The following is a 20,275-nucleotide window of genomic DNA, read 5'->3' as shown; positions in this document are numbered from 1 at the left end:
TGTGTGGTGAGGATTCTGGCATCTGTGGAGTGGAGATTCCGGTGTCTGTGGGGTGGAGATTCGGGTGTCTGTGGGGTGGAGATTCGGGTGTCTGTGGGGTGGAGATTCAGGCATCTGTGGGGTGAGGATTCGGGTGTCTGTGGGGTGGGGATTCTGGCGTCTGTGGGGTGGAGATTCAGGCATCTGTGGGATGAGGATTCGGGTGTCTGTGGGGTGGGGATTCGGGCGTCTGTGGGGTGGGGATTCTGGCGTCTGTGGGGTGGAGATTTGGGTGTCTGTGTGGTGAGGATTCTGGCATCTGTGGAGTGGAGATTCCGGTGTCTGTGGGGTGGAGATTCGGGTGTCTGTGGGGTGGAGATTCGGGTGTCTGTGGGGTGGAGATTCAGGCATCTGTGGGGTGAGGATTCGGGTGTCTGTGGGGTGGGGATTCTGGCGTCTGTGGGGTGGAGATTCAGGCATCTGTGGGATGAGGATTCGGGTGTCTGTGGGGTGGGGATTCGGGCGTCTGTGGGGTGGGGATTTGGGCGTCTGTGGGGTGGAGATTCAGGCATCTGTGGGGTGAGGATTTGGGTGTCTGTGGGGTGAGGATTCTGGCGTCTGTGGGGTGGGGATTCAGGTGTCTGTGGGGTGGGGATTCGGGCGTCTGTGGGGTGGAGATTTGGGTGTCTGTGTGGTGAGGATTCTGGCGTCTGTGGAGTGGAGATTCCGGTGTCTGTGGGGTGGAGATTCGGGTGTCTGTGGGGTGGAGATTCGGGTGTCTGTGGGGTGGAGATTCAGGCATCTGTGGGGTGAGGATTCGGGTGTCTGTGGGGTGGGGATTCTGGCGTCTGTGGGGTGGAGATTCAGGCATCTGTGGGATGAGGATTCGGGTGTCTGTGGGGTGGGGATTCTGGCGTCTGTGGGGTGGGGATTCGGGTGTCTGTGGGGTGGGGATTCTGGCGTCTGTGGGGTGGGGATTCGGGCGTCTGTGGGGTGGAGATTCGGGCGTCTGTGGGGTGAGGATTCGGATGTCTGTGGGGTGGGGATTCTGGCGTCTGTGGGGTGGGGATTCGGGCGTCTGTGGGGTGAGGATTCGGGCGTCTGTGGGGTGGGGATTCTGGCGTCTGTGGGGTGGGGATTCGGGCGTCTGTGGGGTGGGGATTCGGGCGTCTGTGGGGTGGGGATTCGGGCGTCTGTGGGGTGGGGATTCGGGCGTCTGTGGGGTGGGGATTCGGGCGTCTGTGGGGTGGGGATTCGGGCGTCTGTGGGGTGGGGATTCTGGCGTCTGTGGGGTGGGGATTCTGGCGTCTGTGGGGTGGGGATTCTGGCGTCTGTGGGGTGGGGATTCTGGCGTCTGTGGGGTGGGGATTCGGGTGTCTGTGGGGTGGGGATTCTGGCGTCTGTGGGGTGGAGATTTGGGTGTCTGTGAGGTGGGGATTCGGGTGTCTGTGGGGTGGGGATTCGGGTGTCTGTGGGGTGGGGATTCTGGCGTCTGTGGGGTGGAGATTTGGGTGTCTGTGGGGTGGGGATTCGGGTGTCTGTGGAGGAGGGATTCTGGTGTTGGGGGTTGAGGATGGGGTGCCAGTGTCTTTGGATCCCCCCAGGATGGGTGCAGTGGCTCACACCTAGAATCCCAGCACTTTGGGAAGCCAAGGCTGGAGGATCACATGAGCCCAAGAGTTTTAGACCAGCCTGGGCAACATGGTGAAACCCCGTCTCTCCAAAAAATAGAAAAATTAGCCAGGCCTGGTGGTGCTTGCCTGTGGTCCCAGCCACTAGGGAGGCTGAGGCAGGAGGATCACTTGAGCCTGGGACATGGAGGCTGCATACCTGCACTCCAGCCTGGGCAACAGAGCCAGACACTATTTAAAAAAAAAAGAAGCAGCTGGATCCCTCCCTCTTACCTGACCCAATAACTTTATTTATTTACTTACTTATTTATTTACTTATTTATTTATTTACTTATTTATTTTTATTGAGACAGAGTATCGCTCTGTCTCCCAGGCTGGAGTGCAGTGGCCCAATCTTGATCTCGGCTCACCACAACCTCCGCCTCCCGGGTTCAAGCGATTCTCCTGCCTCAGCCTCCCGAGTAGCTGAGACTACAGGCATGCGCCCCCACGCCTGGCTAATTTTTGTATTTTTAGTAGAGACAGGGTTTCACCATATTGGCCAGGCTGGTCTCGATCTCCTGACCTTGTGATCCACCCGCCTCGGCCTCCCAAAGTTCTGGGATTACAGGCGTGAGCCACCGCGCCCGGCCCCCAATAACCTTAAAACAAGGATAATAAATAACACATCTTATCATTCGTTTTCCTTGGGTTTCAGAACAAAGTCAACCCACTCTCTCTGAAGGAGTCTGATTTTCAATCTTTGCAACTGCCCAGAAAAGTCGAGATTATCATAGGAAACCAGCTCTACACGAGTTAAAACAGCCTGCTGGGAAGTGGCCGGACAGGTCCCTGGGAGCAGTGCCCAGAAGGTGGGGAACCTGTGGGGTCTGGCTCTGGTTTGCGGCTGTCCTGGCTCTGGAGTGGTACCCCGCTTGGCAGGGCGGCCCCACAGGACAGGGAGCAGCGTGGGGCCCCTCGGGAAGACCCCGGGCCCTCCTGCGTTTGGGGCAAATGACGGAGACACGGGGCACACCTCATGTGAGAATGCGCCCTGTGCGGGCTGCCCTGGCCCTGCCGCACACCCCAGCACCCTTTCCGCAGCCCGGGTTCCATGCGTCTCCAGCCCCCGTCTCGGGCCCCTTTCGTGTGTCTTTCCACCTTTGTCCTATCTGGGTGGCATCAATATCAAGAATCAATCCTCCCAACCGCTTCCAGCTGCTGCGTCTGGGCAAAGCTCGTGACAAAGTCCTGGCTTCGCGGGCAGGACCCAGAGCTCCTTGATAGTGGTGGCGGCTGTGGCCACGTGAGCAGGCGCAGCTGCAGTTAACAGGCTTGGGAAGCTGCCCACACGGTCTGCCTGCACAAAAGAATTCCCGGAGAGCAAAGCCTCACTGGAGATCCTCTCCTGAGGGATAAAGGTCAGCGAGACCCCTACTTGCTCCCCTGCAGGGCATTTGCAAACTCCTCAAAGCCTTTCAGAGGCTCCACCTGCACCCCAACCCCACCCCAAAGTGAGGGGGCCTCATGCCTTTGCCTCAGTGGTTCACATTCATTTCATTTCCGTGGTAGTCACTCCCCTCCCAACACAGCCACTCTCCCCACCCCCACAATGGTCACTCCCCACCCTCCCCACAGTCACTCTCCCCCCTCCCCCGACAGTCACTCCCCACCCTCCCCCCACAGTCACTCTCTCCCCCATGGTCACTCCCCACCCTCCCCCCACAGTCACTTCCCACCCTCTCCCCACAGTTACTCCCCACCCTCCCCCCACAGTCACTCTCCCCCCCCGTGGTCACTCCCCACCCTCCCCCCACAGTCACTCCCCACCCTCCCCCCACAGTCACTCTCCCCCCCATGGTCACTCTCCCCCCCATGGTCACTCCCCACCCTCCCCCCACAGTCACTCTCCCCCCCATAGTCACTCTCCCCGCCATGGTCACTCTCCCCCACCCCCCCACAGTCACTCTCCCCTCCGTGGTCACTCCCCACCCTCCCCCCACAGTCACTCTCCCCCCCATGGTCACTCCCCACCCTCCCCCCACAGTCACTCTCCCCCCCATAGTCACTCTCCCCCCCATGGTCACTCTCCCCCACCCCCCCACAGTCACTCTCCCCTCCGTGGTCACTCCCCACCCTCCCACAGACACTCTCCCCCCCATGGTCACTCTCCCCCACCCCCTGGCGGTCACCCCCCAGCACATGTCCAGATGCTCCTCCCACAGCAGCCTCCCTCCCTTAAGAACCTCTGAAGCTGAAAATTGAGGAGGATGCTGTTTCTCATTTGTCCAGGTCTCCAGCCACCCGAGCCTCCATCCCCTCATTCTGTTAAAGGGGTCACTGTGTCCATGCTGTTCTTTGGCCTTTTCCCATCTGTGCAGGGAAAGCAGGGGAGGGGTGGCTGCTGCTGGCCCCTGCTTCTCAGCACTGGGCTCTGTGTGCTGCCATGTGTCCACTGTGCCCCGCGGGCATCTGCTGCTTTGCCAGGCACAGGCGTCCGGGTCTGGGAGCCACTTTGCTAGCCGAAGTGTGAGCCCCTGCTGTGTGCCACTCAACCATCCGCACCCCTCCTTCCCCTTCTGAGCCTCTGGCCCGGCCCCCATGCAGGGGCCATGTCGGTGGCCAGCCAGGAGCTGGGCACGAACACCCCTTCTCCTTCAGTCCCCACGTTTAGAGACAGTGGCCTCATGACTCTGAGGGGTGCAGGTCCTGGTGCCCATGGCCCCCGAGGGAGGCACTGCCCAGCAGCTGAGGGTTTGTCTGCTGTCCCCACCCTGAGCCCTCTGGGCTCACCCGAGGGTGATAGGAGGAGGCAGTGGGGCCGTGAGCCCGGGGAGCCTGAGATCTGGCCGCTTGCTGCGTGGCCAAAATGTCCTGGCACCCTCCCTGGCTGCCGCCGCCGGACACACCGAAGGAGGCCGCAGAGTTCTCTCCTGAGGGCCAAATCCCACGGTCCCTGCAGCGGCTCAAGGTTCAGCCAGTCCTGGACCCTGCGTGTCCACCGCCCTGGGCCCTGGCTGCAGCCCTGGGAGGCTATTTCGACACTTTACAGAGGGGAGCCTGAAGCAAGGAGGGCAGGTCACACCTCCTGGGTGGGTCACAGGACGCGGGGGCTGCAAGAACAGGGGGAGACGTGTGCCCCTTGGGTTCCCGGGGTCCGGAGCTGGCGGCAGCTCTGCAGCGATGCCTTCCGGCACCTTTCCTCCCCAGGCACCTCACATAGGACGCTGTCTCGCTTGCTGGAAGCTTCCGCAGAAGCTTGTTCCCTTCCCTTGTTTAGTTGTTGATAAACCAAAGGCAAAAACACGGGGAGTGCTAAACTTCCGTGATTGATGAAGACGGTTTCATAATTTCTACTTTGAAGTGAATGATTTTATAAGGGCAAGAGAGAAGAGAGGGTGAAGTGTGAGGAAGTTGGGGGTGGGTGGGACCCTGAGAATCCAGGCACCGGGTGAAGATGGGAGCCCCCCAAGAGCTCTGGGGGCCCAGGCTTCTGTCCAGAGGCCCCAGCCTCGTGCAGACGATTCGCTGATTTAGGAGAAACCACAGCCATGGATGAGATTTCCAGTGGAGACGCCTTCCTTGCCCATTTCATGGAACAAGAAGAAAGTTCTTTATTAGTAACTCACACACGATACAGATTGAAAGATTCTCCATTTGTTTTTGATTTTCAGCAGTTTGACTGTGATGTGCTCATAGATAGGATTTTCCCTGTATTTGCATTGCTTGGGGCTTGCAAAATTTCTCAAATCTATAAATGTGTGTCTTTCACCAAACTGGGGACATTTTTTACCATTCACTCTTCAAGGTTTCCCCACCCCATTCTTCCTTCTTTCCAGAGCTCCAGCTACACATATATTAGGCCTTTTTCTGGGCGAGGATGCGGGCCTCGCTGTCTGTCTCCCAGACTGGAGAGCAGCCTCGACCCTCCCAGGCTCAATGGATCCTCTGGCCTCAGCCCCCTGAGTAGCTGGGACTATGGGCACAAACCACCAGGCTCAGCTAATTTTTAAATTTCTTTTGTCGAGAAGGGGTTTTGCTATGTTGCCCAGGCTGGTCTTGAACTCCTGGGTTCAAGCGATCCTCCTGCCTTGGCCTCCCAAAGTGCTGCGGCTACAAGCTATTGATTTTGCCCCACAGACCACTGAGGCTCTGGTCACTTTAAAAACCATTTTTTCTCCTTGTTCTTCCGATGGGATGATTTCTTCTGATCTGTCTTCCAGTTACTCTCTTTGCTGTCATTTCTGTCTGCTCGTAAGTCTATCCATTGAGTTTTTATGTCAGAGATTCTAGGGTTTCTGCTTGGTTCTCTTTGATAAGTTCTATTTTAGGTGTCAGCAAACTACAGCCTGTGGGCCAGCCACTAGTTTTTGTAAATAAAGTTTTACTGGAACGCCCATCTGTGTCATTACAGCGGCTTTCGGCCTCAGTGGTAGTGAGTGGTAAAGTTTTACTGGAACAGGGCACACCCGTCTGTGTCGTTACGGCAGCTTTCGGCGCCCGTCTGTGTCGTTAGGGCAGCTTTCGGTGCCCGTCTGTGTCGTTAGGGCGGCTTTCGGTGCCCGTCTGTGTCGTTAGGGCGGCTTTCGGTGCCCGTCTGTGTCGTTAGGGCGGCTTTCGGTGCCCGTCTGTGTCGTTAGGGCGGCTTTCGGTGCCCGTCTGTGTCGTTAGGGCGGCTTTCGGTGCCCGTCTGTGTCGTTAGGGCGGCTTTCGGTGCCCGTCTGTGTCGTTAGGGTGGCTTTCGGCCTCAGTGGTAGTGAGTGGTAAAGTTTTACTGGAACAGGGCACACCCGTCTGTGTCGTTAGGGCGGCTTTCGGTGCCCGTCTGTGTCGTTAGGGTGGCTTTCGGCCTCAGTGGTAGTGAGTGGTTGTGAAGTGATCCTCCTGTTGGCAGCTCGCACAACCTAAAATACTGACCATCTGCCTTTAAGAAAAAATGTGCCAAGCCCTGTTCCACTCCACCGCTGCAGCTTGTCCTTTTTAAGTGGTTATGAGAACGTTTCTTTTCTATCCTTGAGCTGCTGTTTTAGGCCCTTGTCTGCTGATTCCAGGGTCTGACCATCTTGAGTTCTCCTCTGATTTGAGCTGGGCCACATTCCCACTTCACGTGTCTCGTGACTTCCGTTGCCCCAGGACGTTGCGACCGGTGTCTTGCTGGGGCCTGTGTTCTGCTGTGGCCCCTGGTAGGCGCCGCTGGGTCTGCAGTAGCTGAAGCTTGTTGCTGCTTTGAGCAAAGCCCTGAGGTGGTGGCAGCTGGGATCTGCATCCAGGTCTTTTCTCTGCTGTGGGCAGCTGGGATCTGCATCCAGGTCTTTTCTCTGCTGTGGGCAGCTTGGGACCTGCCTGTATCCATCTGTTCTCACGCTGTTAATAAGGGGGCCCGGGCCGTCTCTGGGGTTGGGGGGTTGGAACAGCTGGGACCCAGAAAGGAAGGGCTGTGGGGTCTTCCCAGCGTCCTGGACAGGCCGTGGCTGGCTCGGAGGCTGCGTTCATTTTGCCCCAGCGCCGTTGCTCAGGGTGGTTTGGAATGGAAAGATCTCCTGATTCTCTAGGGAACTGCTGGCAACAGTCATGTTTCAATTTAAAAACCGACTAGGTTTGCTTGAGTGTTGTAAATGTACAATGTCTAAAACGCCTCGTGACTTGAGCGCAGGGAGTCCAATCCTGAACGGGCTGTTGTTCTTGGAGCTGTGTGAACTTCACCTGGCAGGAAGCAGCTTCCCGGCCCGGGGGCCTGGCCTCGCTCGGAGAGGGGCTTCCTCCGTGGCCCCCGGGGAGCCGGCTCCCCTGTCCCAGGACAACCTGAGTACTCACGGGGAACGGCACCCGCAGGCAGGGACGCGTGGGGTCACGCAGGCACATCTGCCAGGCTGCACGGCGGACCTCCGTGAGCACCTTTACCTCCGCCCTGGGCTTGACGGCCGACACATTTACCTGATTCCTCGCCGATGCCCCGCAGGCGGGCAAAGTGATACTGAGGTCAGAGTGCGCTGGCGAGCTCCGCTGGACCTGCGGGGCGGGTGGCGGTGAACTCACACCCACAGCTCTGCTAGGAGAATGGGGTGGACCCTGTATGTGTCTCCTCTGTGTGTCTCTCTGCACGTCTCTGCGTCTCTGCGAGTCTCTGTGTGCACCTGTTCCTGCGCGTGTCTGCGCCTGCCTGTGGAATGTCCCGGCCCCTCGTCCCCGGGAGGGTGGGTACCTGTGCTTCCGCCCTCCTTCCTAGCCTCACCGCCCCACCGCTCAGCCGGGCTGTTTCTGGGAGGCAGAGTTTAATCCTCAGGGACGTGCTCCTGTTAAAGTAAAACCACAGGATTACTGCGCTGTTGCGTTTTTGTGGACTCAGCTGAATCTCTGTCACCTTGAAAGGTCCTTGGAGGCGGCGCAGGCCCTGGGCCTGACCAAGCCCCGTCCCTCTGTGCTCCGAGGGGTGTGACATGCGTCGGCCGTGGCCTTCCTGAGCCCCCCGGGGCCCAGAGAGAAGCCCTTTCCGGCACCCACTCCAGAAATGTCCGGTTTGCCAGCGCCGGCCCTTCCTCCTCCAGGCACAGGGTTTGTAATTAGAACTAAAAGCGTCTGTCCCCTGTCGTAACCATCAGGCCGCCGATCCATTGTGTGCTTAATTAGCTGTGACTCTCCAGCCTCGGCAATCAGTTACCTGAGGGCCTGCGTGTCCCCAGGTTTGTCCCCTTGTGTGGAAGCCACACGGGCTGTGGCAGGCAGACTCAGGGCCTGGCCCTGTCCACACCGGCCCCCAGCCCTGTCCACACCGGCCCGTGTCCACACCAGCCTCGTCCGCACCGACCCCGTGTCCACACCGGCCCCGTCCACACCCACCAGCCCCATCCACACTGGCCCCATCCACATGGCCCCATCCACACCAGCCCCATCCATACTAGCCCCATGTCCACACCAGCCCCATCCACGCCTGCCCCATCCACACCGGCCCCTTCCACACCGACCCCGTCCACACCAGCCCCGCCCACAGCAGCCACGCCCACAGCAGCCCCGTTCACACCAGCCCCATCCACACCGACCCGTCCACACCAGCCCCGTGTCCACGCCAGCCCCCTGTCCACACTGGCCTGCCTGGCCTCTCCGTGCTTGGTGTGTGTTTCCTGTGTCCCTGGAGGGTCCCGTCCCCATCTTCTGCCACACCCCCTTCCATTCCTGCCAGGGCTGCATGCCAGTCACATGCCATGTGTGCACCTAGCTGGGGGAGCCTCGTGGAGTGTCCCAGTGGTGCCAGAAGCCAGTTCCGTCTGTGGAGCTTCTCGTGGTTTTGGCTTCGGCAGTTGTGTGGCTGAGCCCAGGCTCTGCATAGTGCGTCTTGGGAGGGTCCCACACCGTCTGGTGCCCTCACAGTGTGTGCCACGGGGCGAGTTATGTTCTCTTCATTTCCTTAAGGCCTCAGACACTCTCTGCCCTTTCAACTCACAGGGCCGGGGTTGCTGCAGTCAGTGTGGTGGATCTGAGGCTCTTCTGGTAGAAGGTTGAGGATGTCGCTGCCTGTTGCGTCCCGGCCACCCTGCAGCTCCTGCCCGACAGCTCTGGGCCGAGGAGCCTGTGCCCTGCGCCTGTGGTAGCTCCGACGGGGCCCAGGGCTGTGGGTTCCTTCCTCTTTGAGGTGCAGTGGCCCCTCCACACTCCCATGGTGTGTCTGTAGCCATGCTGGCTTGAGCAGTGGCCCCTACAGAGGGGCTGGACCCTGGACTGGGAGTGGCTGGGCCTCCTGGTGATCTATGGAGACGTCGTGTGCAGATGCAAGGTCTCCAGGAGCTGCCTTGGCATCATCTCGGGCCCTGCCAGCCACCTCCCTCCCATTCTAGAGCCTTGACGGCCCACGTGTCCCCAGGGAGCAGGAGTGACCTGTTGTCAGACCAGACGGAGCTGCAGACGGCATCAGGCACTGGGAGGTGTCTGAAGATGGCGGACAGAGGACACAGGAAGGAAGGACAGCCCAGCATGTGGGGACGTTTCCACACAGGGACCCTGGAGCCCAAGTGTCGTCATCCTGTCCTAAAAATGTGCAGATTGTGGCAGGAAGTAAGCGCCTTGCCTGGAATGAGTCTGCGGAACAAGCCCCGACCACAGGCCCAGGCCTGGTTGGTGCCGGCAGATGCCCCCAGAAGGCGGGGCGGCCCCGGCTGTGTGCATGTGGACAGCACCGCCCGGGTCAGGCCCTCATGCCAGGCCAGTCCCTGGCACTCAATACCGACCGGCAGCAGGAACTGGACCCGGCAGGGCTCACAGCACAGGGACTTGGCTCCCAAACGTCCATTGTGTGCTTAATTGCCAAACCACTAGCAAATTGCCTCTTAAAACCAATTGAGTTCTTGGTTTCACCAGCTAATTACAATGCAGACTGCTGTTCAAGAGGAGGCTGTGGGTCCTTGGGAAAAGCCGTGTGGAGCAGACCAGCCCCAGGCTGAGGACGCCCTCTGAGGACTTCCGTCAACCACAGAGCCCCTGGTTTCAGGAGAAGATGAGAACGAGACCCTTCCCCTCTCTTGGTCCCCAGTGCAGTGTCCCAAACCAGGGAGATGCAGAGGTCACCGAGGAGAGGCCTGGCCTTGGCGCCTCATCGGGAGGAAGAAGCAGAAGCCCAGGAGAACCCCCACCCTGGCTGGGGCGAAACTGCCATCCAATACCAGAGGAGACACTGCAGGACTCCCCTGCCTAAGAAGCAGTATCCCACCCAAAGCCAGCTCAGCAGGGAGACACACCCCAGGAGAGGCAGCCGAGGCCAGCAGGGGCACTCTTCCCAAAGCGGGGTTGTGCAGAGAACATCCACGGAACCTTCCACGGTGGGCACAAGCAAGGGGAGAAGACACGGTTGGCCAGGCACGGTGGCTCACGCCTGTGATCCCAGCACTGTGGGCGACCGAGGCGGGCGTGTCGCTTGACCCCAGGAGTTTAAGACCAGCCTGGCCAACATGGTGAAACTCCATCTCTACAAAAAATACAAAAATTTGCTGGGCATGGTGGCGCACGCCTGTAATCCCAGCTACTCGGAGGCTGAGGCAGGAGAATCGCTTGAACCCAGGAGGCGGAGGTTGCAGTGAGCCGAGGTGGTGCCGCTGCACTCCAGCCCAGGTGACAGAACAAGATGATGTCTCAAAAGAAAAGGGCTCAGTGGCTGGGCTGATGCTGGAAGGGCAGGAAGTGGGGCTGGCGGGGAAGAGCTCAGCCCGGGACAAGTGTGACAAGAAGCAGAAGGAGTCCTGCCCGTACCTCATACCACGGAAATGGCCGGAATGTGAGTCCCAGAAGCAGCAGCTCCAGCGTGGGAAATGGAACGGGGCGTTCATCATGAGGACGTTCACAGAGAAGACACGGTTAGAAGCAGCACCGCAGCGTTGGACCGAGACGTGGCCCACAAGTAGCAGGGGCGGAAGTGGCGGCCGAGGCTCAAGCCACTGTCAGAGCGAAAGGTCCAAGAGACTTCCAGGAATGCGGAGAAAAAAGACAAGATAGAGCGACCAGAGGCAAAACAGCAGCCTTGAAGAGGAGGGCGGTGGCCGAGGCAGGAGGCCGGCATCCCTGAGGCAGGGACTCCCACAAGCGAGGCTAAGGCTTCATAGCTGACCAGCACGTGCCTGAGTTGTCGGAGGGCAGAGGCTGGGGATGCGGCCAGGCGGCCCCACCTGGGACAGGGTCAGATGAGGCTTCACTCCCAGGGGTCAGGGTCAGCAGCTCAGGGGGGCTGCAGGGGATCTGGAAGCTTCAGGAAGCTTCTTTGAAGTGGAGGAAGAACCAAAGAATAGAACAATTGTGTTAAGAGATATCCTTGTTTCCTGGTTGGAAACAATTTATTCTGACAACCAGACAGAGATAAACGGGAACAAGTGGCCCCGACAGGTGAACTAAGCAAAGTCTGGCTGACTGTGTCCTTCACAGCAGTCCCGGTGCCCAGACAGGCTCAGACACAGAGGTGTCAGCCTGACATTCGCAAATGCTTGAGGGTGGACACCAGCTGTCAAGGGAAGAACCCGGATTTGAGACCCGGGAGCAGAGAAACCAGGTTTTGAGGGCAGTGGGGGGGCGTTGATTCCTGCACCTGGAGAGAATTCGGCCAGTGCACCGTGTCGCCCGAGGCAGAGCAGTGGCGTGACTTAAGGGACACCCACGGGGCAGGGACATGGGCACCGGGAACCACCCACCAGTGCCACCCAGATCCACTTCCAGGCTCAGGGATTTCAGGAACAGACATCTGTGTGGAAAGACTGTCTCTCTGAGGCTAGCAGGGCCTTCTGAGTTGCAACTATTTTTAAGTATTTTCTCTGTTAAATTCAAGTAAAAAAAAATTTTTTTTTTTGAGACAAGGCCTCCGTCGCCCAGGCTGGAATGTAGTGGTGCGATCTTGGCTCACTGCAGCCTCAACCTCCCAGGCTCAGGTGATCCTCCCACCTCGGCCTCCTGAGTAGCTGGGACTACAGTTGTGTGCCACCATGCCCAGCAGAGTTTTTGTATTTTTTTTGTAAAGACGGGGTTTCACCATGTTTCCCAGGCTGGTCTTGAACTCCTGGGCTCAAGGGATCCACCTGTCTTGGCCTCCCAAACTGTTGTATTGGGATTACAGGTGTGAACCACTGAGTCCAGCCTTCAAGGAAAATTTAATTGAGTGCCTTTATTTTTCCTGCTAAAAAATTTGGCAGAAAACTTGAACAGGAATGGCTTTAAGCATAACACAAAACTCAGAAGCCATAAAACAAAAGACCAATAAATTTAACTATAAAAAGAAAAGATGTTTGCATGGAGCAAAATGACAGAAGACAAAGTGGAAAGATGAGAGCAACATTTTTGAAAGTGAAAATCTACCTGCTGCTGAAGACATAAGCAAAGGCTGGATTTTCCAGCTTACGAAGAACCTCGTGTCAATAGGAAAGGATCAGTGCCCGGTAGGGGAGCAAGCTGACGCATTCACAGAACAGGGGGTCACTCACGCGTCACCCACAGGTCATCAGAGGCTGTTAGGTTGGGCCTCTCAGGAGACGTGGCTCACGCCTGCCTGGATGGTGGGGATGGGTGCGGCTCCTCCCCCGTGGGCAGGTGGGACGGCATGTCCCATGCAGGAGGACACAGGTGAGCTCTCAACTCAACACACACACACACCCTGAAGACTGCAGGAGCTGCCCTCGGACGCCGCACATGGGAAAGGCGTGTCCAACACCCTTTCCAACCCCGGATGGCAGAATGTTGGAAACAGCCGCCCTCCCACCTAGGCGGCATTTGTGTGTATATATGTATATTTTCTCAGTAACTACCAAGGTCAGAGGATGTTTTCTGTGGATTTTCAGGGCTTACTTCTGAGCAGGAGTGTTTGGTCTGAAGCCTGTCCCTCACCCACCAGTGTCCCAGTTAACAGGCTTTTACAGTAACCAGTGGCCGCATTTGAGTGTGGCGGAGGGTCAGCGATGGTGGGGGGAGTGGAGCGTGGGGAGGATCAGCGATGGTGGGGGGAGTGGAGCGTGGGGAGGGTCAGCGATGGTGGGGGGAGTGGAGCGTGGGGAGGATCAGCGATGGCGGGGGGAGTGGAGCGTGGGGAGGGTCAGCGATGATGCGGGGAGTGGAGCGTGGGGAGGGTCAGCGATGATGCGGGGAGTGGAGCGTGGGGAGGGTCAGCGATGGTGGGGGGAGTGGAGCGTGGGGAGGGTCAGCGATGATGCGGGGAGTGGAGCGTGGGGAGGGTCAGCGATGGTGGGGGGAGTGGAGCGTGGGGAGGGTCAGCAATGGTGGGGGGAGCACTGTGAGTCCCCAGGGCACAGAGTTGCGTTGTTGTTTTTAAAGACAAAGCTGGTCCCTGTGTCCCGGACTTGCTGGCCCTGCAGTTGTCTGGGGTGGCTTCACAACGGTGGTGATCACTGTGAACCTAATTTTGGAAGACTGTGGCTAAAAGACGCAAGCCCTGAACAAAAAGACCCCGGGCCAAGTGTTTGCAGTCACCAAGGGCGAGGGCGTCCTGGAGCTCCGAGACTCCTGCTGCTTCCCAGGTCTGACCTGCGGCCACGGTGCCCCCCACCTGGGGACACGAGGTCTCTGTGGTCACTGGATTTTACCCTCAAGGCAGCTACATGCCGGCGGGCACCGAGGGGCCACACGTGCCCCGCTGGCTGCTCCACAAGCGCTATTGGACAAATACCGTCTCCCGGGTCTTGTGACCCTGAAAGGAGGAGAGGTGAGCCCATTCCCCCACAGGAGCCAGCCTGGGACGTGGGCAGAGGCAAAGAATGTGCATCGTGTAGAGAACAGCGGCCTGGGTGGGTCTCACCAGGGGCTGGGCAGCCTCCAGGGGGTCACCATCACCACGGCTGTGCCGGGCTTTGCTAGGCACTCATTGGGCAGCAGCAGAGGTGACGACGTCGCCAAAGACAGATGTGAGAGGCGCGGGTCAGCCTGTGGGTGGGCGGGCACCGGTACCAGGCACAGACCACCCTGGTCTTCCTAACACAGCTTGGGACACCAAGGCCAGGATTTACAGCACTCAGGAAGGAAGGAAGGAAGTGGTAAACTCCACTTCTCTCTGGACATTAATGAAGAAATCAGGAGGCTGCAGAGGTGGGAACACCTGCCCCGGGCCTTCCTACACCACAGGGACCCCCAGCGGGACTCCCAAAAGCCTCGGAGCCCTCAGTGTGCAGATTCCCAGGCCAGCCTAGGACTTGCTGAGTCCCGGGTGTGGAGGGGGCCCCAGGCTGCCCTGAGCAGAGGCCACAGCCTTCCCCTCGCAGGCCCGGAAGGTGCCACCCATGTCTCTTCCCAAAGCTCTTCGAGGCCAGGTCTGTCCCCGGCCACCACAGGGACCAGGCTGTGGAGCCCAGAGGAGAGGGGCCCCTGTTTTCCTGCTGGGCTGCCAGCCCCGTGAGCCCAGATCTGGGGAGGGCGCTGCTGAGGACGGGGCTGTCGGGGTACGCATTAGGGCCCCAGGACTCCTCACGTGTATCATAGCCACTCCCAGCTGGGGAGCACCTTCTAGAGAAGGGAGAGCTGTGGGGAGACAGCAAGGTCAACCCTGCGGATGCTCTCCTCCTGAAAGCTGGAGCAGACGGGACCCTGCAGGCCAGCTCTGAGCGGGGCCCGGAGGACTCCAGGGAGCTCACCCTCCGTGTTCCCCAGGGACAGCCTCCCTCCCTCATTCCAGGCCAGTCCCTCGCTCATTGCAGGCCATGCCCTCCCCTGGTTTGGTCATCACTGTTGCATGGTTCCAGCTTCCAGGGCCGACCCCTGCTGCCCTGCCTGACAGGTGTGGAGCTCAGATCCGTGCAGGATGTGCAGCCCGGAGTGGGGGAGCCGTCGGGGGGCTCAGAGAGCCTGTGGGGCACATGGTGGGGACAGGGATCCACAGCAGGACCTCTGATCCTGAAAGCAGGAGCCTCTGAACCCTGATCTCTCCCGGAGCTGGTGTTTTGGAATCTGGAGCAACAGGCAGAGCCGCTGTCCTGGGGACAGGGTCGGGAGACCGCAGTGCAGTGCTGGTGGCCGGGCAGGTGCGGAGCTTGTGCCTGCCACCCTCCCTAGAGGGGCCCATGCCACCCGTGGTATTTGGTGTAAGACCATCCGCGGGGAAGGAACGGCAAATCCAGAACAGCACCTCCCTCCTCTGAGCACCCGGCCCTGCAAGAGCTCCATAATTACAAGGGAGAAAACAGGCAGGGAGGGCCGAGCTCGTCAGGGCCACACAGTCGGGAAAGGTGGGATGTGGCCACTGCCTCCACCGGCCCTCCAGCTGTGCTGACACATTCTTCAGGGGCGGGTGGTGTTCGAGGGAGCCTCTCCGCTCCCGCTGCTCTGTGCTTAAATGGGGTCTCGGCCATCTCAGGAGACAACTTTCCTTTGAATTTCAAAGAAGACTTAATAACCAGCAGCTGAGGGAATGAAGAAGCTCATTATCCCTTACGAGGACGCACCTCATTTGTCAGCCTTCCCGCTATTTTGAAATCAGGCCGAGCGCAGAAATTCTCATCACCTTTTTTTTTTTTCTGAGTCCAATTAAAACACAGGAGACATGGCCCAGATAGGTTGGTGCCTGCACCCCCCACCCACAGGGCCAGGCAGAGCCTCTGAGAGGTCCTGGCAGGGGCGATGGTGCTGGGGGACGGGGTGAAGCTCCACGGGGGGTCCCCAGGGCCTGCTGTCCACCCTCAAGCTCACCTGTGGGGAGTGGCGTGGCAGGACCCAGAGACCCTTCCTAGAAGGCCCCACCCAGGGGCTGTGATCCCAGGAGAGGGGCACGAGGAGAGGGGGCCACAGCCTCCATGGGGTCCCTCTGGAGGGGTCTGAAACAGAGCCAGCCTCAAGTGGGAGCAGGCTCTGGCCACAACGTCAGGGACAGGGTGAGCTCAGACCTTGGTCACCAAGGCAAAAGGCACAGAGTGAGTTGGGGGTCTGGGGGACCAGAACCAGCCGGGTGGTGGGGCGGCAGGTCAGAGGCCCCCTGCCACCGTCCACCCAGCACGGGCCTCCACCCCATAGCACCAGCACCCTCCTCCAACTGACTCCCTTCTGGGGGCTCCAGCAGCTGCCCCTGCACTTTCCTCCTTCCCAGCCCTCTTGGGCTCCCTGAAAAGTCGGGGGAGGTCTTAGATGCCTGCAGCTCTGAGCCCTGTGGGACCTGATCACCTGGACCTCCCTCCCCTCCTCCGCAGGTCCCACCCCGACCTCCCGCCCCTCCCCTGTGGGTTCCCCCCCACCTCTATCCCCTCCCCTGTGGGTTCCCCCCCACCTCCCTCCCCTCCCCCACAGGTCCCCCCACCTCCCTCCCCTCCCCCACGGGGTCCCCTCACCTCCATCCCCTCCCCCACAGGTCCCCCACCTCCCTCCCTTCCCCCACAGGTCCCCCCACCTCCCTCCCTTCCCCCACAGGTCCCCCCACCTCCCTCCCCTCCCCCACAGGTCCCCCCACCTCCCTCCCCTCCCCTGTGGGTTCCCCCCCACCTCCCTCCCCTCCCCCACAGGTCCCCCCACCTCCCTCCCCTCCCCCACGGGGTCCCCTCACCTCCATCCCCTCCCCCACAGGTCCCCCACCTCCCTCCCTTCCCCCACAGGTCCCCCCACCTCCCTCCCTTCCCCCACAGGTCCCCCCACCTCCCTCCCCTCCCCCACAGGTCCCCCCACCTCCCTCCCCTCCCCCACAGGTCCCCCCACCTCCATCCCCTCCCCCACGGGGTCCCCTCACCTCCATCCCCTCCCCCACGGGTTCCCCCCACCTCCATCCCCTCCCCCACAGGTCCCCCCACCTCCCTCCCCTCCCCCACAGGTCCCCCCACCTCCATCCCCTCCCCCACGGGGTCCCCCCACCTCCCTCCCCTCCCCCACAGGTCCCCCCACCTCCATCCCCTCCCCCACAGGTCCCCCCACCTCCCTCCCCTCCCCCACGGGTTCCCCCCACCTCCCTCCCCTCCCTCATAGCCCGGCCCTGACCTCCCTCCCCTCCCCTGCAGGGTTCCACCTGTCCCACAAGGTCACCAGCGTGGTTCCCGAGAGCGCCCTGCTCATTGTGCTGGGCCTGGTGCTGGGCGGCATCGTCTGGGCAGCCGACCACATCGCGTCCTTCACACTGACGCCCACCGTCTTCTTCTTCTACCTGCTGCCCCCCATCGTGCTGGACGCCGGCTACTTCATGCCTAACCGCCTCTTCTTCGGCAACCTGGGGACCATCCTGTTGTACGCTGTCGTGGGCACTGTGTGGAACGCGGCCACCACCGGCCTGTCCCTCTACGGCGTCTTCCTCAGTGGGCTCATGGGTGAGTCTGCGCCACTGTTGCCCCAGCCGGGCTCAGGGTGGGGCCCGGGGGGGGCTGCCTCATCTCAGAAAGGTCGGGGTGCCGCATCCAGGCCTCCAGGGGGTGTCAGGGGAGAAACGTGGCTGGCAGCCCCGTAGGCCCTCGTGACCAAGGCCAGTCCCCTGCGTGTCCCCAGGTCCCAGCACATGTTCTGCTTGGGGAGGAGTTCCCATATCAGCAGCTTGGCTGGGGAGCTGCAGGTGGCCGGGGGCTGCCGCTCTTCCTCCGGCACTGGGCAGAGGTCGGGGTCCGTCCACACTCACCGGCCACCAGGTCCCAGGGAGACGAGGACTGCAGAGCCTGGTGTATCGGGCACTGTTCCTCCTAGCCTGTGTGCCGGAGCCGCTCGGCCACCGCTGCACCCATGTAGCTGCAGCCACATCCGGAGCCAGAGCTGCCTGCGCAGTTTTGGTCTTGGGTGCTTCATCTCTCAGGCACTGCCTCCCGCCCTGGAGCCAGACCATGCATGGCTGGTGCCTCCCAATATGCCAGGTGTGGTGCAGCCCTGATGCCTGCCGCTACTGCCAGGGATGCTACAGCTTTGACCAGCTGGGCCCAAGGACCTCAGGCAGAGCCTAGCTTTGACCAGCTGGGCCCCACGGCTGAGCCCAGGCCTCCGGCACCTGCCGCCCTCACCTGTCTGAGAACTCAGCCTCAAACAAATCCACCAGCTGAACCAGACTCACAAGAATTGGCGATTTTCTGTCTGGTTCAAGGGAGAGCATGGCCCGGCCTCTCCATGGGAATCAAGGGGCTGAAACCTGAGACCAAGGAGACGCATGGAGAAAGAGGAGCTCCCGGGTTGGGGCCTTCTCACCACTCCGTGGAGCCCCTGCCGTCCAGCATCACCCACCAGGCACAGCCCAGGGGAAGCTGCCGAGGGCGCAGACAGGCTCATGGATGGCAGGCCCGTCACGTGGGCAATGCCATAGGTGGTCAGGACACACCTCGGACGGGGCAGCCGCCCTAGCCACCGGGCCCAAGGGAAAGCCTCAGGGGTTGTAGCAGAGACTCCTGGACCTGCGGCCCCTCGAGGGTCACGCCTACCTTGCCAGATGGCCCCTCGCCCGTGAGACCCCAGCTTCCTCCCGGCTGTGTCGAGTGTGGGATGGAGTAGCCTTTGATCAGTCTGGCCGTCAGGGCTGCTCCTTTGAGAGCCAGGCACACCCCGTGGCTCCGTGGCCGCTGGTCACAATGGTCCCCACCTAGCATTGGCCAGAGACACTGCCGGATTTCCCTTGTACGAAGCAGAATGTCCTTGGCGTGACTGGCCGAGCCTGGAGGACGTCCTTGCTGCACCTGCACCGTGAAGCCCTGGAGGACGTCATCCCTGATCCCTGGCCCACCCCTGCCCCTCGCCACGCTGGACTCCACCGTCCTCCCACAACGCTCCTCATGGGAAACACGCGTCCCGGGTATCGCTGTGCCCCTCGAGGCAGGCTGCTCCCCAGGTGACACGGATGCTGGAGGCCATCTCTGTGCCCCTCGAGGCAGGCCGCTCTCCAGGTGACACGGATGCTGGAGGCCTGCACTGTGCCCCTCGAGGCAGGCTGCTCCCCAGGTGACACGGATGCTGGAGGCCTGCACTGTGCCCCCTTGAGGCAGGCTGCTCCCCAGGTGACACGGATGCTGGAGGCCATCTCTGTGCCCCTCGAGGCAGGCCGCTCTCCAGGTGACACGGATGCTGGAGGCCTGCACTGTGCCCCCTTGAGGCAGGCCACTCCCCAGGTGACGTGGATGTTGGAGGCCTGCACTGTGCCCCTCGAGGCAGGCTGCTCCCCAGGTGACACGGATGCTGGAGGCCTGCACTGTGCCCCCTTGAGGCAGGCCACTCCCCAGGTGACGTGGATGCTGGAGGCCATCTCTGTGCCCCTCGAGGCAGGCTGCTCTCCAGGTGACACGGATGCTGGAGGCCTGCACTGTGCCCCTCGAGGCAGGCTGCTCCCCAGATGACGTGGATGTTGGAGGCCTGCACTGTGCCCCCTCGAGGCAGGCCGCTCCCCAGGTGACACAGATGCTGGAGGCCTGCGCTCAGTCTTGGGGCCCAGCTGGTCGCTGCCTGAGGTTCTGGAGCAGAGAGGCCCACGGCCGGCAGGTCCGTCCCATTCCTGGGAGTCCGAGAGAGCTGGGAGACTGCAACTGATCTCTGCAGACCAGCGGCCAAGCCCTGTGGAGCGTCTCAAGGCTGGACATGCCCCATGGGAAAGGGTCGACATGGCAGTGCTGGCCCGGGGGCTGTCTGGGCAGTGTGGCGACAGGCCCTGCAGGAGCTTCACGCATCAGAGGCCCTTGCACAGGCAAAGCACCTGGTGGAGAAAGGCCTGGAACATGCGGTCTGGTGGCATGAGCCCTCCTGGCACGGCCACGGGCAACTGTCCAGACGGGAAGGCTGCCGGCCGGGGAGTCTGAACGCGGCCGACCCCAGGACATCCACGGGGGCCATCACTGCCCTGCGGGTGGCCGTGCCAGGAGGCCGCGTTTAAAGATGACCTTGAAGGGGATTCGCGTCCTGAGGCCTGAGTTTGGAAGTGGAGAAGGCTTGTGTGGTTCCCGTTCCAACATGGAGACTTTAACTCCCCGAACGCTGGTTCTTCTGGCATCTGTCACTTCCTCGGGGTGTTGTGACACTGGCCAGAGGCTGCCGGGGCTTAGGAGCTCACAGCAAACTCAAAGTTTAGTCACCGCAGAGAGGACCCTGATCCGTCCCCTCCCAGGCGCTAGCACAGAAACCCCTGGCCAGGCTGCTCTCTGTTGTCTCCTGAGACCCGTCCAGCTCCAGGGACAAACCCCTCCTCAGCCCGAGCCTCAGCCCAGAGCGGTGGTGGGCTCCGCTCCAGCCCAGCAGAGAGGCAGCAGCAGCTGTGTGGGGGGACTCGTCGGGGGCATCCCCCTCCCTGGGTGGTC

General features: G+C 60.8%; 1 protein-coding gene across 1 annotated transcript in view; it reads left to right on the top strand.

The window, feature by feature from the left end:
• The window catches only part of SLC9A3 (solute carrier family 9 member A3), a 40,998-nt gene that overhangs the window by 6,635 nt on the left and 14,088 nt on the right, over positions 1 to 20,275 (top strand). Inside the window, exon 4 of the mRNA XM_063724516.1 lies at positions 17,030 to 17,332. Coding sequence (XP_063580586.1) covers positions 17,030 to 17,332 — 303 coding nt within the window. The remainder of the gene's footprint in view (positions 1 to 17,029; positions 17,333 to 20,275) is intronic.

This window comes from Pongo abelii, chromosome 4, assembly GCF_028885655.2.
Source record: "Pongo abelii isolate AG06213 chromosome 4, NHGRI_mPonAbe1-v2.0_pri, whole genome shotgun sequence".
Classification (NCBI taxonomy): Eukaryota; Metazoa; Chordata; class Mammalia; order Primates; family Hominidae; genus Pongo; species Pongo abelii.
This window is presented reverse-complemented; position numbering and strand designations above follow the sequence as displayed.